The sequence below is a fragment of the Engystomops pustulosus genome, chromosome 7, assembly GCF_040894005.1.
Source record: "Engystomops pustulosus chromosome 7, aEngPut4.maternal, whole genome shotgun sequence".
Classification (NCBI taxonomy): Eukaryota; Metazoa; Chordata; class Amphibia; order Anura; family Leptodactylidae; genus Engystomops; species Engystomops pustulosus.
This window is the reverse complement of record NC_092417.1, coordinates 138,477,584-138,492,186: the sequence shown is the minus strand read 5'-3', so window position 1 is coordinate 138,492,186 and position 14,603 is coordinate 138,477,584. Positions and strand designations below refer to the sequence as shown.

Here is a 14,603-nt window from a genome sequence, read left to right as displayed (position 1 = left end):
GAGGGAAAAGAGAAGAGGACCCAGGATTGAGCCCCGACATTGAAATGGAGAGAAGAGTAGTGAGATCCAGAAAAGGAGACTCTGAAAGTGTGGTCATAGAAATAGTCAGAGACCCAAGAGATTACACTGTCCTTCAGGCAAATGGAGCAAAGCATCCTGAGGGGGAACTTGTGGTCCACAGTATCAAACAGACAGACAGGTCATTTGTGAATAGACCAGGCGTTCCAGGAGCTTGGAGATGAAAGGGGGATTAGAGACTGGTCAGTAGTTAGCAGCACTGGATGGGTCCAGGTTTCTTTAGTAATGAGGTGAATGCTTGAAAGAAGAGGGAACAACACCACAGTAGAGAGAGAGAGAGATTTGAAGATTTTAGTTAGGTGAGAAGTGACTGCAGGCGATAGGGACTGTACCAGATGTGAGGGGATGGGGGTCACAGATGCAGGTAGTGGGGCGAGCAGAGGAGAGGAGCATGGACACTTCTTCCTCTGTGACTGGCTCAAAGGAAGAGTGTGAACAGGATGAGGTACCGGAGGGAAGAGGATTAATGGAGTTAGTGGACTGAGAAATTATTTCCTGTTGAATTTAATCAATTTTATCTTTAAAGTGAGATGTCAGATCCTAAGTCCCTAGGCCTGTGACAGGTGGCTGCACCTTTCTTCTAGTTTTATCCATGGCCTTTTTCTCTTTTATAATCAACTTTTAAAATTATGCTAATCAACCAGAAGAGCTATAGGGGGAGTACTTTCCCCTTCCCACTGTGTGCGGTTACAGCAGACAGAGGGGGGGGGGGGGGGCAATATGCCTCTCTGCACAGTGTAATACCCTATGAAGACAGAGCACGGAGTGGCTCAAGTAATGAAATGTAATAAAGAATTGATTATGGGAGGATAGAGGCCTTGGATAACAAATATAAGAAAATTATCTCAGTCACCGTGGTTGGATCTATGAGTATCATGCTTGATTTTGATGGAAGATTTCCTTTAAATGAATGTGTTCCCATGTTCTATATGTTTCCATACCTAGAGCATATGTCCCTTGACGGCAAGAGTTAATCATTAGCCTCCTTATCTGTCTAAGGTGTACAGATTTCTGATTGCTTTGTTATACATTGCACACAACATAAAGAAGAACAGAAAAAGTAATAAAGTATTAATAAGCTTACTAGTATCACCTGCTCTATTAAGTACATAAAATACATAAAGGGGCTACCTGACCCCTCACCTTCCCTTCCATTTATTTTCAGGTGGGAAAAACAAAGATTGCATGTAATTGTTTTTAAAAGGAGGCTACCTGCATGTCAGATATATACATTTGTCCCACTAATGTTGCATCTTTCATTTTAGAGCAAATCCGTTTACGGTATATATTTATACAAAAGTCCTTTGTATCAGGATTGTAGCTAGACTCGCTAGGACACTGTTTTGTTTTTTTCCTTTTTTTCTTCCTTTACAAAATGATTGACATCACCCATAGAAAGATGAAGAAGTGCCCTACACAATGCTGTTTTAACTTGTGAGGTGTTTTCGTAGCTGATTCTTATAACCAATTTAATCTACCTGCAAGTTATGTATTGTACCTATGCAGTAACCAAGCATGTGTGTTTATGAGGCAGAGTAGATTTGACCTAAATAAAGAAGGTCTCTTGCTCTTCTTGCTCAATTTGCATTAACCCTCATACGTAAAAACTTTCTTTGTGCATTCTATTTGAAATTTGGTAGCATTTTCCTACACATACATGAGCATATGTGTATAATCTTTACATCCCATTACTATCCACACATTCATATCTGGACTTGTTTGAATGTTACTCCTTTTAGCTTTTATGAGACCCTTCTTACCTTTGTGGTCATGTTATTACACCTCAGGGCAGGGTAACAGTTAGAGGGGTTACCCACTCATTTACATATGTTATCCATGTGCCTTTACTGCCTTAATAATAATCTGAATGTTCATCAGGTGATTCAACACTCCTATTACTTACTTTTCCACTGTGTGCAGACCATCCATTCTTTTTTTTGTTGTATGTGAGCTCTGAAGGCTCTGAGTAGGAGGAGCTGCAGCAGGAGAGTTATTATTCATCCTGCTCCCTGTCAGTGAGTCTGGAAAGCAAAAAGAAAGACAAAGTGGGTAAGGCCATGGCAACGGGCTGGAGCTTCAAGTAAGAAAGCTGAATCAGAAATCCACAAAATCACTATATGTGATGCTAAAGCATTTGTATACAAAAGGACACATACCAAAAACTGATACTGTGCATGAATGTTAAGTCCATTTGTAGTCTTTCAAAAGTCTATTAGACTGCACAGCAATCCACTCCAATGGACTTTTGAAGGGCTATTAATAAACCTTACCAATGGACCTTAGTATGTGTCATTTTGTATACAAATGCTTTGATAAAGAAAGATATTTTGCATCACAATATAGATTGTCTGCATGTGTGGTGTGGGAAGGACCCCCCTATCCTATTCTGAATCCACTGCAGTGAAATTGGGTCTGTTCTATTCATTTGTATATGCAGAGGGCAGTATTGTGAAAAATAAGGCAGAGGCATGTCTAAAGGAAGGGGCCAACCCTTTTAAGACAGACTGACATAATATTGTTTCTTGAAGTTGCTTCCTGTCCCAGGTCTGCTATGTTGGGATAATCTACTAGGTCTTGCCAGTTTCTTAAAGGATGTAATACACTACAACAGCCATCAGATGCTCACTGGACCCAGTCCTCTCCTAGCACATAATAAAATTGTAAAGGAATTATAAAACGCAAAGTAACCATACCAGGATGATTGTTGTTTAGAATTTTCTTTTCACCCCACCGAAAAGTAATAATAAAATTGGGTCAATCTAGGCCCCCTAAAACAGTACCATTGAAAAACACACATAATCTCACAAGCAATTAGTCCTTATACATCCATATTAAAGGAAAAATACAAATCTTGTAATTACTATCGTCAATTATATTTTTCAATGCAGCAGATTTTGATTTATTTTTTTTTTGTAGTTGAAGTTGTAGTTTGCTTTGTTATTTTGCTGACAAATTGAAACTCTAAAAGCCTGTCTGTTTTAAGAATTGAAATTACAAGTTCAGTTTCCAGTGAATTTGCCTCGGGGCAAGTGGTAAATAGAGGCCGCATTGAAGGAAAGATTGAAAAACAGGATGTCCATATTGTGGCAGCTGCTCATTTACTCATAGAGTGTAAGCTCTTGTGAGCAAGACCCCCATTTCTTCAAATTACTTTATTTGTGTATGTTTTTACTCTGTAATGTCTTATTTTATTTAAGTCACCCTCTCCCTCCCCCCCAAAAAAACCCCTTTAACCCCTTAAGGACGCAGCCATTTTGTAGCTTAAGGCTCAGCCCGATTTTTTGGATTCTGACCTGCGTCTCTTTATACGGTTATAACTTTTGAACACTGTTACTTATCAAAGCGATTCTGAGATTGTTTTTTCCCCACATGTTGTACTTCATTTTAGTGGTAAATTTTGGCAGATAAGTTTTGCGTTTATTTACAAAAAAAAAGAAAATATGATAAATTTTTGGAAAAATTTGCCATTTTCGAAATTCAAAATCATTGCGTTTTCAGGCAGATCGATTTACCACCTAAATAAGTTGCTGAATAACATTTCCCATTTGTCTACTTTACATTTTCATAATTTCTGAAATGTTTGGATAATTTATTTTGATGTCACGCGGCTTACAAATAGAATATCGCTTTTCCGGATTTTCAGAATTGACTATTTTGGGGATAAATACAGTTTTGAATGAAATTTTACATATTTAGCATCAAAACCCCCTATATAACCAACCCATTTTCAAATCTGCACCCCTCAAGCTATCAGAAACAGCTTTTACGAAGATTGTTAACCCCTTGAGATCTTCATAGTAATTGAATCAAAATGGAGGTGAAATTTAGAATGGTCATATTGTTCCCTTATACGTTCATTTAGCCCTAAAATTTACACATTTCCAAAAGATAAAAAGATAAAACCCACCATACAATTTGTTCTGCAATTTCTCATGAGTACAGAGACCCCCCACATGTGGCTGTGACTTGTGTTATGGGGGCACAGCGAGGTGCAGAAGGGAAGGAGGGCGCTGCAGCTGCCAGGATTTTAGTTTCCTCGTTGGCCCCTTTTGAAGGCTATAAAATTTTCGCTTTTTCGTTATTGGGGCCATGTGATGCCATTTTTTTTGCGGGATGAGATGCTTTTTCCAATGTTACCATTTTGGGGTTTGTATCACCTATTGTTGAAAATTTAGGAACTTTTTTTGAGGACAGGAGTAGAAAAGCATCAATTCTGTACTGGATTTTTGACTTCTTTTTTTTTTGGTGTTCACCGTGTAGACTAATAATCATGTTATCTTTATTCTATGGGTTGATACGATTACGGGGATACCAGACATGAATATATTTTCTTACGTTTTACTAAATTTGTCAAACAAAACCCTAATGTGGGAAAAAATCTATCATTTATGTATTGCCGTCTTCCAAGTGGCATAACATTGTTACTTTTTTGGCTACGGAGCTGGTTGATGGCTTGTTTTTTGCGGGACATGTTGTACTTTGCACCAGTATCATGTCGCAGTACATATGGTTTTTTGATCACATTTTATAGCATTTTTTGTGGGATTGAAAAGGTAAAAATCATAATTTTTGGAGGGTTTATAACAGTTTTTTTTTACGGCGTTTATCGTGCGGGTTCAATAATGATTTACTTTTATTCTACGGGTTGTTACGGACACGGTGATACTATATATGTGGGGTTTGTCTTATGATTTAGACTTTTTTTTTGAGTTATATGTCTCTTTATATGTTTTGGGGGTTTGGGGCATTTTTAGTGATTTATGACTTTATTTTTTTATTGAATAACTTTTTTTTTTACTTTTTCACTTTTTCCACCATGGGACATGAAGAAGCAATCATCTGATTGCTTCTTCATGCTAATATTCTGCAATACTGATGTATTGCAGAGTATTATCAGTGTCAGCCTATGCACTTGCATAGGCTGGCACTGTGCCAGTAAGATGACGTCACAGACGCCATCTTACTGGCAATTCTTGCAGGTAACTCTGGGGTCCAGATCGGACCCCAGAGTTACTATAGCAACGATCGGCGCACCCCGAAAACGGTTCGGGGGGGCCGATCGTGGGGGAAAGACCCCCCAGATACATGTTAGATGCCGCGGTCGCGCTGACCGCGGCATTTAACGGGTTAAGCACCCGCGATCGGAGACAACTCCGATCGCGGGTGTTACACTGGGGTGCCGGCTATCAGCCACAGCCGGCACCCCGTGTTTCCCGATGCCGGTTCGGCTCAGATCTTGAGCTGAACCGGCATCAGCTCAGCGTCCGATATATCGGACGCTGAGCGCTAAGTCACTGCGCTCAGCGTCCGATATATCGGACGCTGAGCGTTAAGAGGTTAAAGCGCTATGGAATATGATGCCGCTATTTAAATAAAGATTATTTTTATTACTCCTATACAGAAGGTAGGATCATATGGAACAGTATGAAGTATCTAGCTGAAGCTTATTTCAGTAGAGCTAACCATTTAAAGACAAGGATTTTCGCCATCTCCAGAATGTTTGTTACTACAAACTGTAATTTTACAATTAATAACTGAAGAACACCTTTACAGAGGAGTAACTACAGCCATAGCAGGTGCTATGGGCCCCCGCATCCGACCTGACACATTAAAGAGTGGAGGTTGTGCACCGTTATCTACATATTACGCTATACATTGTACAGCCTCTCCTAGTTACGCCCCTGCACCTTAAGTTTATCTTTAGCTGCGCATACATTATCTTTTAGTGCGCTCAGGACAGTCAATTCTACATACGACTCCTCAGAGTAATATGAGAGATAAAATATAATTACCTTTAGGATCCTCTGGGATAGTATGGATACAATGACAACTGCTATCTTTAGCCATTTATGACTCATATTCATCCTAAAAATAATTGTGTAGCCCGTTTTAGAATAAATTCTAAATTGCTTTTCACAAGTCCCTGAGACTATATATATCTAGAGTATAATATGATCGCTCAAGGTCCTGTGAACTAGGGGAGTTCTCCTCTAATGTCCAGCAGGAGGTATACAGTAGGTCTCTTCATGTATAGTGACATGTAGGACATGTGTTATGTACATTTTGTATGTAATTATTGAATTTATTTTCTGTCAGAATTCAAATTTTGTAATTTGGGGTTTTACAGTTTTTTATAAAAAATATCATGCAACAAGGTGAGCGACTGTTATTACATTTCTTTTACATTATAGTTTTATTTTATCTTGGGCTGTTTTTCCAAGCTTATTGTCTGCAGTGAATGCTATGGAGGTTGGGAACTTAGGAGGTTCTATGTCCGACCCTGAAAACTACTTTTATAAAGGGAACCTCAGTGCTCAGCTGTATTCGTCTAGGAAGCCAGATTATTAGGATCACGGTTCCTAAAAACAGACTTTCAATTTTTGAAAATATAAAAATTATCTTTATTTCATACATTTCATTATAAAAATAAAGGACCATCATCGGAGGACATCACAAAGGGACACACAATTAATTGTTTTCAGCATTTTCCACTTGGGGGAATTATTGCTATCATTCTCATTCCTCCCTAATTCAGCTGCACTGACTACTGGAAGAACGTCCCGGTTTACTTGGTGATGATGTGCCACCGGTATCCTATATGCTGCATAAAAGATGAAGTTATACACCAAGTTGTCGGGAATGAGCGTTTTTTATGAATTTGCATTTCCCATAATTGGCCTGTTAGTCTTTGCTGGTCTTAAATCTTAATTCCAGACACATTCTTCTCCAAAATGTAAATAGCTTTGTCTCGTGACTAACATCTGTGTCTTGTTTTATTCAAAGGGTTTTTCATCCCCGGCTTTCCCAAACTTCAAAGATTTCAAAGTCATCATGAGCAAATTCTCAGCAAGGTTTTCCCCAAGCTAAAAAAGCACATGGTAACATATTTCGTATGATGTGTTATAGATGAGAATAGCAATTTAGGGATTTAAAAAGTAAATATATTGATTTAAAAGGTTTGTTGATATGTAAAATGAGTTATTGAGGCGGAAGTTCATGATGTGTATATATAGGTAGTGAATTGCATCCCTGCCATGTTAATGTCTGTCATAAAGTCTGACTGTAAATAGAAGCCAGAGAAGTGCTAAAGCTTCTCGAGTCATAACATCTTGTGGTTGTATTTCATAGGATAAAGAAGACATGTCTACAGGAATTTATACAACAAAGTGGTTTCTGCAGTGCTTCTTAGATCGGGTAAAAACTGTTTATACCTTAATTGTAACCGTCCAATATTTGGTACCCCAACAACTATAGGCCCATATCCTTACTAAATCTGGACTTGAAACTTTTTACTTCCATATTAGCTCAGTGCATAAAACTGTGAACACTTCCTAAATCTTTTGTGTTCAGAATTGTTAAAAGGAAGTGATCATTCATTGTTCTCTCATTTTGATTCCCAGTGTTATGTACCTTTAAGATTGTCTTGTAAACCAAGACATACAACGTTTTTGAAAAATTACAAAATAGAGGACTCTTTATGTGATGGCAGAAAAAACAAAGGAATATTATGTCACCTTTTCAAAGCTCACTTCTTTTCTTTTCCCAGACTCCTTTTACACTCACCCTGAGACTATGGGACATCTATATCTTGGAGGGCGAGCGAGTGCTTCCTGCTATGGCATACACTATACTGAAACTGCACAAAAGTAGGTCACTTTAAGTATGCTGCTGCTTTTCATTAAAAAATCAATCTATTTATACAGATAATATATATATATATATCATAATATGTATTTGTATGGATAATCAATAGTGTTGTATATTTGTCCATCATATTTATACTTGCTACATATTACCCACTGCCTCATCTGGTTTCCTGTCATTGTACTGTAGCGCATGTAGACTTCCTCCAATTATTTTCTGTCACTGTAGAACGTCTGCTTAAGATGTCTATGGAGGACCTCCGGGAGTTCCTGCAAGAAAAGATTGCCCGGTCTCTGAGCTATGATGATGACATTGTGGTTGAACAGCTCCAGACATCCATGGCGGAACTGAAAAAGATGAAACTAGAGCTGCCACCTCCAGGTAAGATATCCTTACACTTTATCTGTTGTGTTACTCTTGTTCCTTATGGCACTGACTGGCATCACTACACAAACATTTTAGGATATTGCTTATTACAGTGTCGTGGCTTTGATTCTAGTTACCGTTGTTGTTGGCATAACCTCCACCATGCCACACTGTACTCATCATAAACATTCAAATATTGTGTAGATCTTCACGCCTCCAAATTGGTTTTGACCCATTGGGGCATTGACTCTTCAGAACCTCTGAAAGTGTTGTTTGGTTTCTTGTAGCGAGTCTATACATCTGTAATACATGTAAACACCAATTTCACACCTCTGTTTGTACTTCCGTTACTGTATTCTGTCACTAACACAATAACAATGGAAGCCATATGTGTTAAAATGTCCATTGATTTTAATGTCCATAGTCCCACTTCTCTTAGGATTCTGTTATCGGATAGGAAAAAATAGCTCTGCAGCTCTCGTCCTATTTTGTCCTCAATTTACTAAAATACTAGTGGAAGTGGTTCGGTGGACAATTTAACCGGACCCGTTAGACTAACATTATTATCGAAATATTTGAATGTTGCAAATGTTTTATACAGAAAGACTGGACAAATGATGCATGTTTCATATATAGAATCGGGTACTACTATAGCGGCTCAAACTTTTATTGGTAAGAGTTATCCTCAACATATATACACATGGCAAACACAACTATATTGTTCTAACAGAGCATAGTTTTTGTAGTTTTTGTTAAAAGAAGCTACCTCCTTTAGTACATGATGATTTACAAAGAATAGTTATGTCTGTTAAGATGTCCTCAATATTTTGGCATATTGAAAGGTAGAATTTCTAGATTACATTTTTTTGTTTCTCCTCGTTTACTCTCAATGCATGATATTTTTTACAGCAATTTACAGCCAAACAAATTGTTATATCCGTGCCCTTAAATTCTCATTTGTTTTTAGGAAAAGCTGAAGAGTTCCCCAAGAAGACCTTAGGTCAGGATATACCTGTTCACTTGCTACCGGTCAAAGCAATGGATGATGGCGGTACATCACAAAGCTCTAAGCCTTCTGGGGATGTTAATGAGAATAATTCAAACACCGGTGAAAAAAGCAAAAACATTATATCAGCTCCACATCAGAATGGTGGCTCAAGACCCCCGAATGAGGATGCTAAACACAAATCACAGCCGGATAGAGCAGATACCCACAAGATGGTGGAGCAAAACAGACCAGAATCTGATGTAGCAACAACAGAAAAAAGCAATGATGCAAAGGTTCAAGATGGCGGAGGTCTTAAAGATCATTCAGACTGCGTAGTAGAGGATAAGGAATGCAAAAATGTTGTTTCCAAACCAAGTATTGTAGATGACCAGCCATTGTTGAACAGTGTACCTCTGCAACAAGGGTTAAATTCCAACGTCATGGATTTAAAGGAGAAGACAATAAATAATCCTGATTTAATCATTGTCACAGACAAGAATGAACAGCAGCATTTGCTTAATGAAGGAAAAGTAGGTGTTCTTCTACCACCAGGTTCAAAATCAAGTAAGTTCCACACATGTTCTGTGGAAGTAACTCCTACACCATCTGATGACCTTCCTCCTTCTGACACACAAGGAACCGAATATGACTTATCCACTCCAGAAGAAGAAAGCACTGCTCCAACAGGACAACTGGTGTCACTTCTACCCCCAGAATTAGATATTAGAAGATGTTCTTCACAGTATGATAATATGTCAGATTTAGAGCAGGAGGAATGGCCACCCTGCCCTACAGCCTTATCATTGGGTGAACTGGATAAAGAGACAGGACAGTCAAATATATGTAATGCTCTTGACTTGTCAGCAGAGCGACCTAAAGATTTGGGCAAGCTCCCACCATCCACCCAGGTACCCTCAGGCAGTGTTCCCACATTACATGCTGACCAATCAGACCAGCAAGAAGAAAGAAGTTCTCTAACAAAGTCATCCCCATCATTAACTCATGCATTTAGTACCTTCCAAGTTATTAAGACAGTTACTGCAATTCAGGTGTCTCATGCAAGTATTCAAGGCTTCCAGGATGCCAAGCAAGTAGCACATCCCTTGTCTCATAGCCCTACATGTAGTAGCCATTCACTGGCAGAGCAGAGGGAAGAAATGGGTCAATGTATAAATGGCCCCACAAATCCGCAAAAAAACCTCTCAACGTCGCCTCAAAGGTCTATCCCAAAGCAATTCCAGAAAAATCCTTTTATCCTGAAGGCCCTTTCCGATGACAATTTCTACTCAAGCAATCAAACTGTGTCTCAGATGTCCAAATCGATAACGTTCTAAACAAGAGATTCAACCACCCCCTTCCTTTGTGTTTGCCTCATTGTGCTTTGTGGTGTTTATAGCCATTTTTTATGCAGGACGTAAAAATTAGGCCCAATCCATGGCACAGACTTATGAAGACGATGAGCAGCTGCTCTGGTTTCATTGGCTGGATTTTAACCGTTTTTATTTTCTTATTATTTTTCATTTTTTTTTAGGATCGACAAAAAAAATCACAAAGTGCATATTATTCCTATTTAATATTTTTATTTAATTTTTTTTTTTTTCGAGACAATCTTGCACACAAACTCTTCATAAATTTGGAGGAATGTCTTCATCGGTGGTCTACCCTGATGTATAAACTCATATGCTAGCACATTGTATATGTTGTATTGGAAACCGCCCGTGCACTTTGTATCTGATGATTTAAAAACATTTTATTGTTTTGCCAAAATTCCGTAAGCCCCCTGATAGGTTGCAAAACAAACTTTGCTGCAGGATTTTATCGTAATCTAGAACATTTATACTCGTTTCTTGCATGTTGCATTCCAGAACTGTAGGTTTTTTTTGTTTTTCAAGAAATCTTTTTTTTAATTCATGGTTTATTACATGAACTTGTATCTTATTTATTCAGTGTAGGATTTCTTTACAGTCCTCAAAAACCCTCCATTTGAAACAATTACAGATTTTCAGACATTTGTGACATTTTCACAAACAAATTTTGTAATTTTAAACCTGAGCCAGACATAACGGACGTTTTTTCCCTGAGCTCACCCGACAGTTGGATTGGTATGCTGTAATTTTCTCTACTTTGCTCTGACCCATAGATATGTTATATAGTATTTGCTCATGTGGTTCATAGATAACCTTCCTTGGCAGCAGCTAGGCATGACCCCATTATTTTTCTTCTATCATTCTTTATAGAAAACAGTTTGCTAACCCCCCCCCCCCCCCCCGACATCTTTACAATTCCATCTGTCACATCTATCTTGTGATTTTTACACCTTAAAGGAAACCTGTCAGCAGAAACTTACTTAATAAACTACTACCACCATGTTGTCAGGTTAAAGAGAACCTGCCCTGCAATTAACCCACCCAAAATAAAGACTTTAAATAAAGACATTAAAAATCATGATTAAAAATAATTTCCCTTATACCTAAATGGTTCCTTTCCATTGCTGCAATGTTAGATCAGTTTGCATAGTAAATTTTACATGCACTGCCCCGCCTCTGTGTTCCTGATTGACAGGTCTCCCTAGGACATGGTGCTGGAACACTGAGCGAGAGCTCTGTTACATTAATGGGCACTTCATGTCTACCACATGTAGACGTTGCATGTTTACACTTGCAACGTCTACCACATGTATGTATCTGATCATATGAAATCACAGCCATTTCCATTGAAGATGGGGAGGAGTAGAAGACCGTCCATGGAGTCTGCTGTGATTTTCCCTTTTTGAGTTCCCTTTAACACCTTCCAGTTCATGTTACTTCCATGGCCAAGTTGGTGGCTCCTTCTGGAAAATCAACTTTGAAGTGAGATATAAAATGGTTGTATAAAGTCATGGAAGCGGTGAACTTGGCACCAAAGTCAAGTTCTCCTTCTCTGTAATTGACACTCCTGCATCTAGGACCATCTTTAACTGGTAGTGGCGGTCTGAGGTGGGGAGAGCTTGACTTCAGTGCTAAACTCCACTGTGACTTTAGAAAATGAATTTACAGCTCATTTCAAAGGTGATTTTTGTTTTTCTATATGATGTACTGGGCCATGAAAGAAACATGAATTGGAAGGGGTTAATGTGCTTTAAAACACACTGGGTCAATTTTTTCTGAGTTTCTCGAACAATTATAGTTTGTACTGATGTCTGATTGTCCCAAATACCCAGAGCCATTAAATTGAAAACTAAAATATGTATACTTCCACTACAAGCCCTTGCACGGCTGGGGATGTACACATTAGCTGCTGTGTGCAAGCACCACATATTAATGCAGCCTGGGGAGAGTTGGTATATTGCTATTTGGACCACCAAGCCAACAGTCCTTGAGGAACTAAGTGGTTTAGTGTCCTTAGGCCAATGACCATTATGTAGTCACATGATCTTCCCTATGGGGACGGTAATCCGGGTTTTTCCGCAGATCAGTCCTCTTTTTAAAGAACTGAACTAGAAATGGAAAGTTTGGGTTTATGTTACAGTTGTGACATTTTTATACAACACTGACCCTTTCCACACCAGCCACTCATAAAGCTAGCCACCTTTAATCCATTACAAGTGCTCTGAATCCCTGTATAAAGGAGGCAATGGGGTTCTTACAATTAGACGGAGGCGTACCGGATACGCCTATGAGATACAATGTGTTGGAAGGGCCTGAATGTTCATGTATGCTGTTCATTGTCTGGGCTGTATACTACGCATTGTAACTTTTTGCTTATATAATGTAAAGGTATATTTTTTATTCTTCTGTATCATTTTTAGATCAATGGGATTTTGAGAATTCGTCCTTCCATCAAGTGCACTTTTAGCCAGCAAGTAACCCGGATATTTCCTGGGTACTATTGTTTGATACTATTTAACAGTGTTTGTGTATTTGTTTATATCATTACAAGTGTGTTTCATAGTCGAATGATTGCATTGGATTCATCTAAAAACTCTGTCCTGCCATAAGTACATATATTGCACGGCCAACTTTAAAAAATGGAGTGTTTTTGGGCTGACAACCTTTGCTCCATCTATGACGTGTTCTTTCCAGGTTCCTTTACTACTAATGGCCTAACTGATTAGAAGTATCAAGGAGCCTAGAAAACCCTTTGAAAATAGTTGACTTGCACTTGTACTTGGCATAAAGTCAAGAAGGTATCTTTGGTCAACTGCCTAAATAAACTCTTCTACCTAGCAAGCGTAGTGCTGTCCTCTCTTATGTGCTTTGTAATTATTAACTGTGGAAACCTCATTCCTAATAGATCTGGATCCTGAGACGTGACTTAAGAAAAAAATATTATTACTTTCATGTTGGTGGTCAAAAATATCGTAACTGGTTACTCCAAGAAACCCAGGGCAAGAGTGTTTCTTTGAGACAGATTACGAATCCTGCCAAAAAGTTGGGGTTCTGAGCACTCCACCCCCTTTTTATTTTGCTGTTTATATACTCCATGTATTACAGCACATAAATCTTCATTCAGTTACTACAAACCAAGATCTTTAAAATTGTTAAGGATTTATAATTTTAGAAAATCCATAAGAAAGCAGTGACCACTTGTTATATAAAGGGTCTAAGAAAAGAAAAAAAATGCATTTGTTTATATAGGGTTAATTTAGAATTGGATTTTGAAGTCAAAATCGGTAATTACTAATCGGTAATTTTGTTTCCTTGAACCACGACAGACCCCAACCAGAGAGGGACAGGAAACCCAGAACTATAAAGGCGCAGCCCCACCTTCAACCTTCAGTGTCTGTATGGACCTCAATGTTTGGTTATTATGACCACCGGCCTGATTTAGGAAGTCAAATACTTAATATATTCCATCACTGTCGTAGTTCAAGGAAACAAAATTACCGATTTCCCCCTTGTATCATGACCTCACCCAACCGGAGAGAATAGCATAGAAGTCCGGGATCACCGAAGGTTCTATTAAAGGTTTATTCATGTGCACCCGCCCCATCCAACCTACTGTTTATAGAAGGTGTATGGAGAAGGCCAGGTGGCAGCCTGACAGATCTGGTTCACTGACGACTCTCTAAACTCTGCCCGGCAAGAGGAGACTGGCAGATTAGCAGCTTCATATGCTGTACTGATGGCCAACTTGATCCATCTGGAGATAGCTCTGACTGAAGCTTTCTTGCCCTTATTTCTTCCACCCTCAAGAACTTCTGGAAGTCAGGATGTAAAGGAACATTATAATAGGCATCTGCCATATCTATAGATGCCATGCAATGGTCCTGATATAGGAGGTTCATTGTTAATTTTATAGATTCCATCTTGAAATTGTCTATTCTCGGATATCGGTACAGCGGCTTTAGGTTTATGATAGTCCGTAGAGACCCATCCGGTTTCTTTACGAAGAAAAGGGTTGAGTAAAACCCAGTGCCTCGTTCCTGTAGAGCAGTGACGGCAAACCTTTTAGTGACCGAGTGCCCAAACTACAAAGACCCGCTTATTTATCGCAAAGTGCCAACACAGAAATTTAATTTGTGATTTATACTCCCTTCTCTGTCACA

At 38.7% G+C, this 14,603-nt stretch overlaps 1 protein-coding gene across 2 annotated transcripts in view; it reads left to right on the top strand.

Annotated features, from left to right (window-relative positions):
- LOC140070911 (uncharacterized) overlaps positions 1 to 13,277 on the top strand; it is a 56,955-nt gene extending 43,678 nt beyond the window's left edge. For both annotated transcript variants that reach the window (XM_072117975.1, XM_072117976.1), the window contains exons 11-15: positions 6,862 to 6,956; positions 7,207 to 7,272; positions 7,625 to 7,724; positions 7,951 to 8,103; positions 9,056 to 13,277. In XM_072117975.1, coding sequence (XP_071974076.1) covers positions 6,862 to 6,956; positions 7,207 to 7,272; positions 7,625 to 7,724; positions 7,951 to 8,103; positions 9,056 to 10,410 — 1,769 coding nt within the window. In that variant the 3' untranslated portion in view covers positions 10,411 to 13,277. The remainder of the gene's footprint in view (positions 1 to 6,861; positions 6,957 to 7,206; positions 7,273 to 7,624; positions 7,725 to 7,950; positions 8,104 to 9,055) is intronic.
- The last annotated feature ends 1,326 nt before the right edge of the window (positions 13,278 to 14,603 follow it).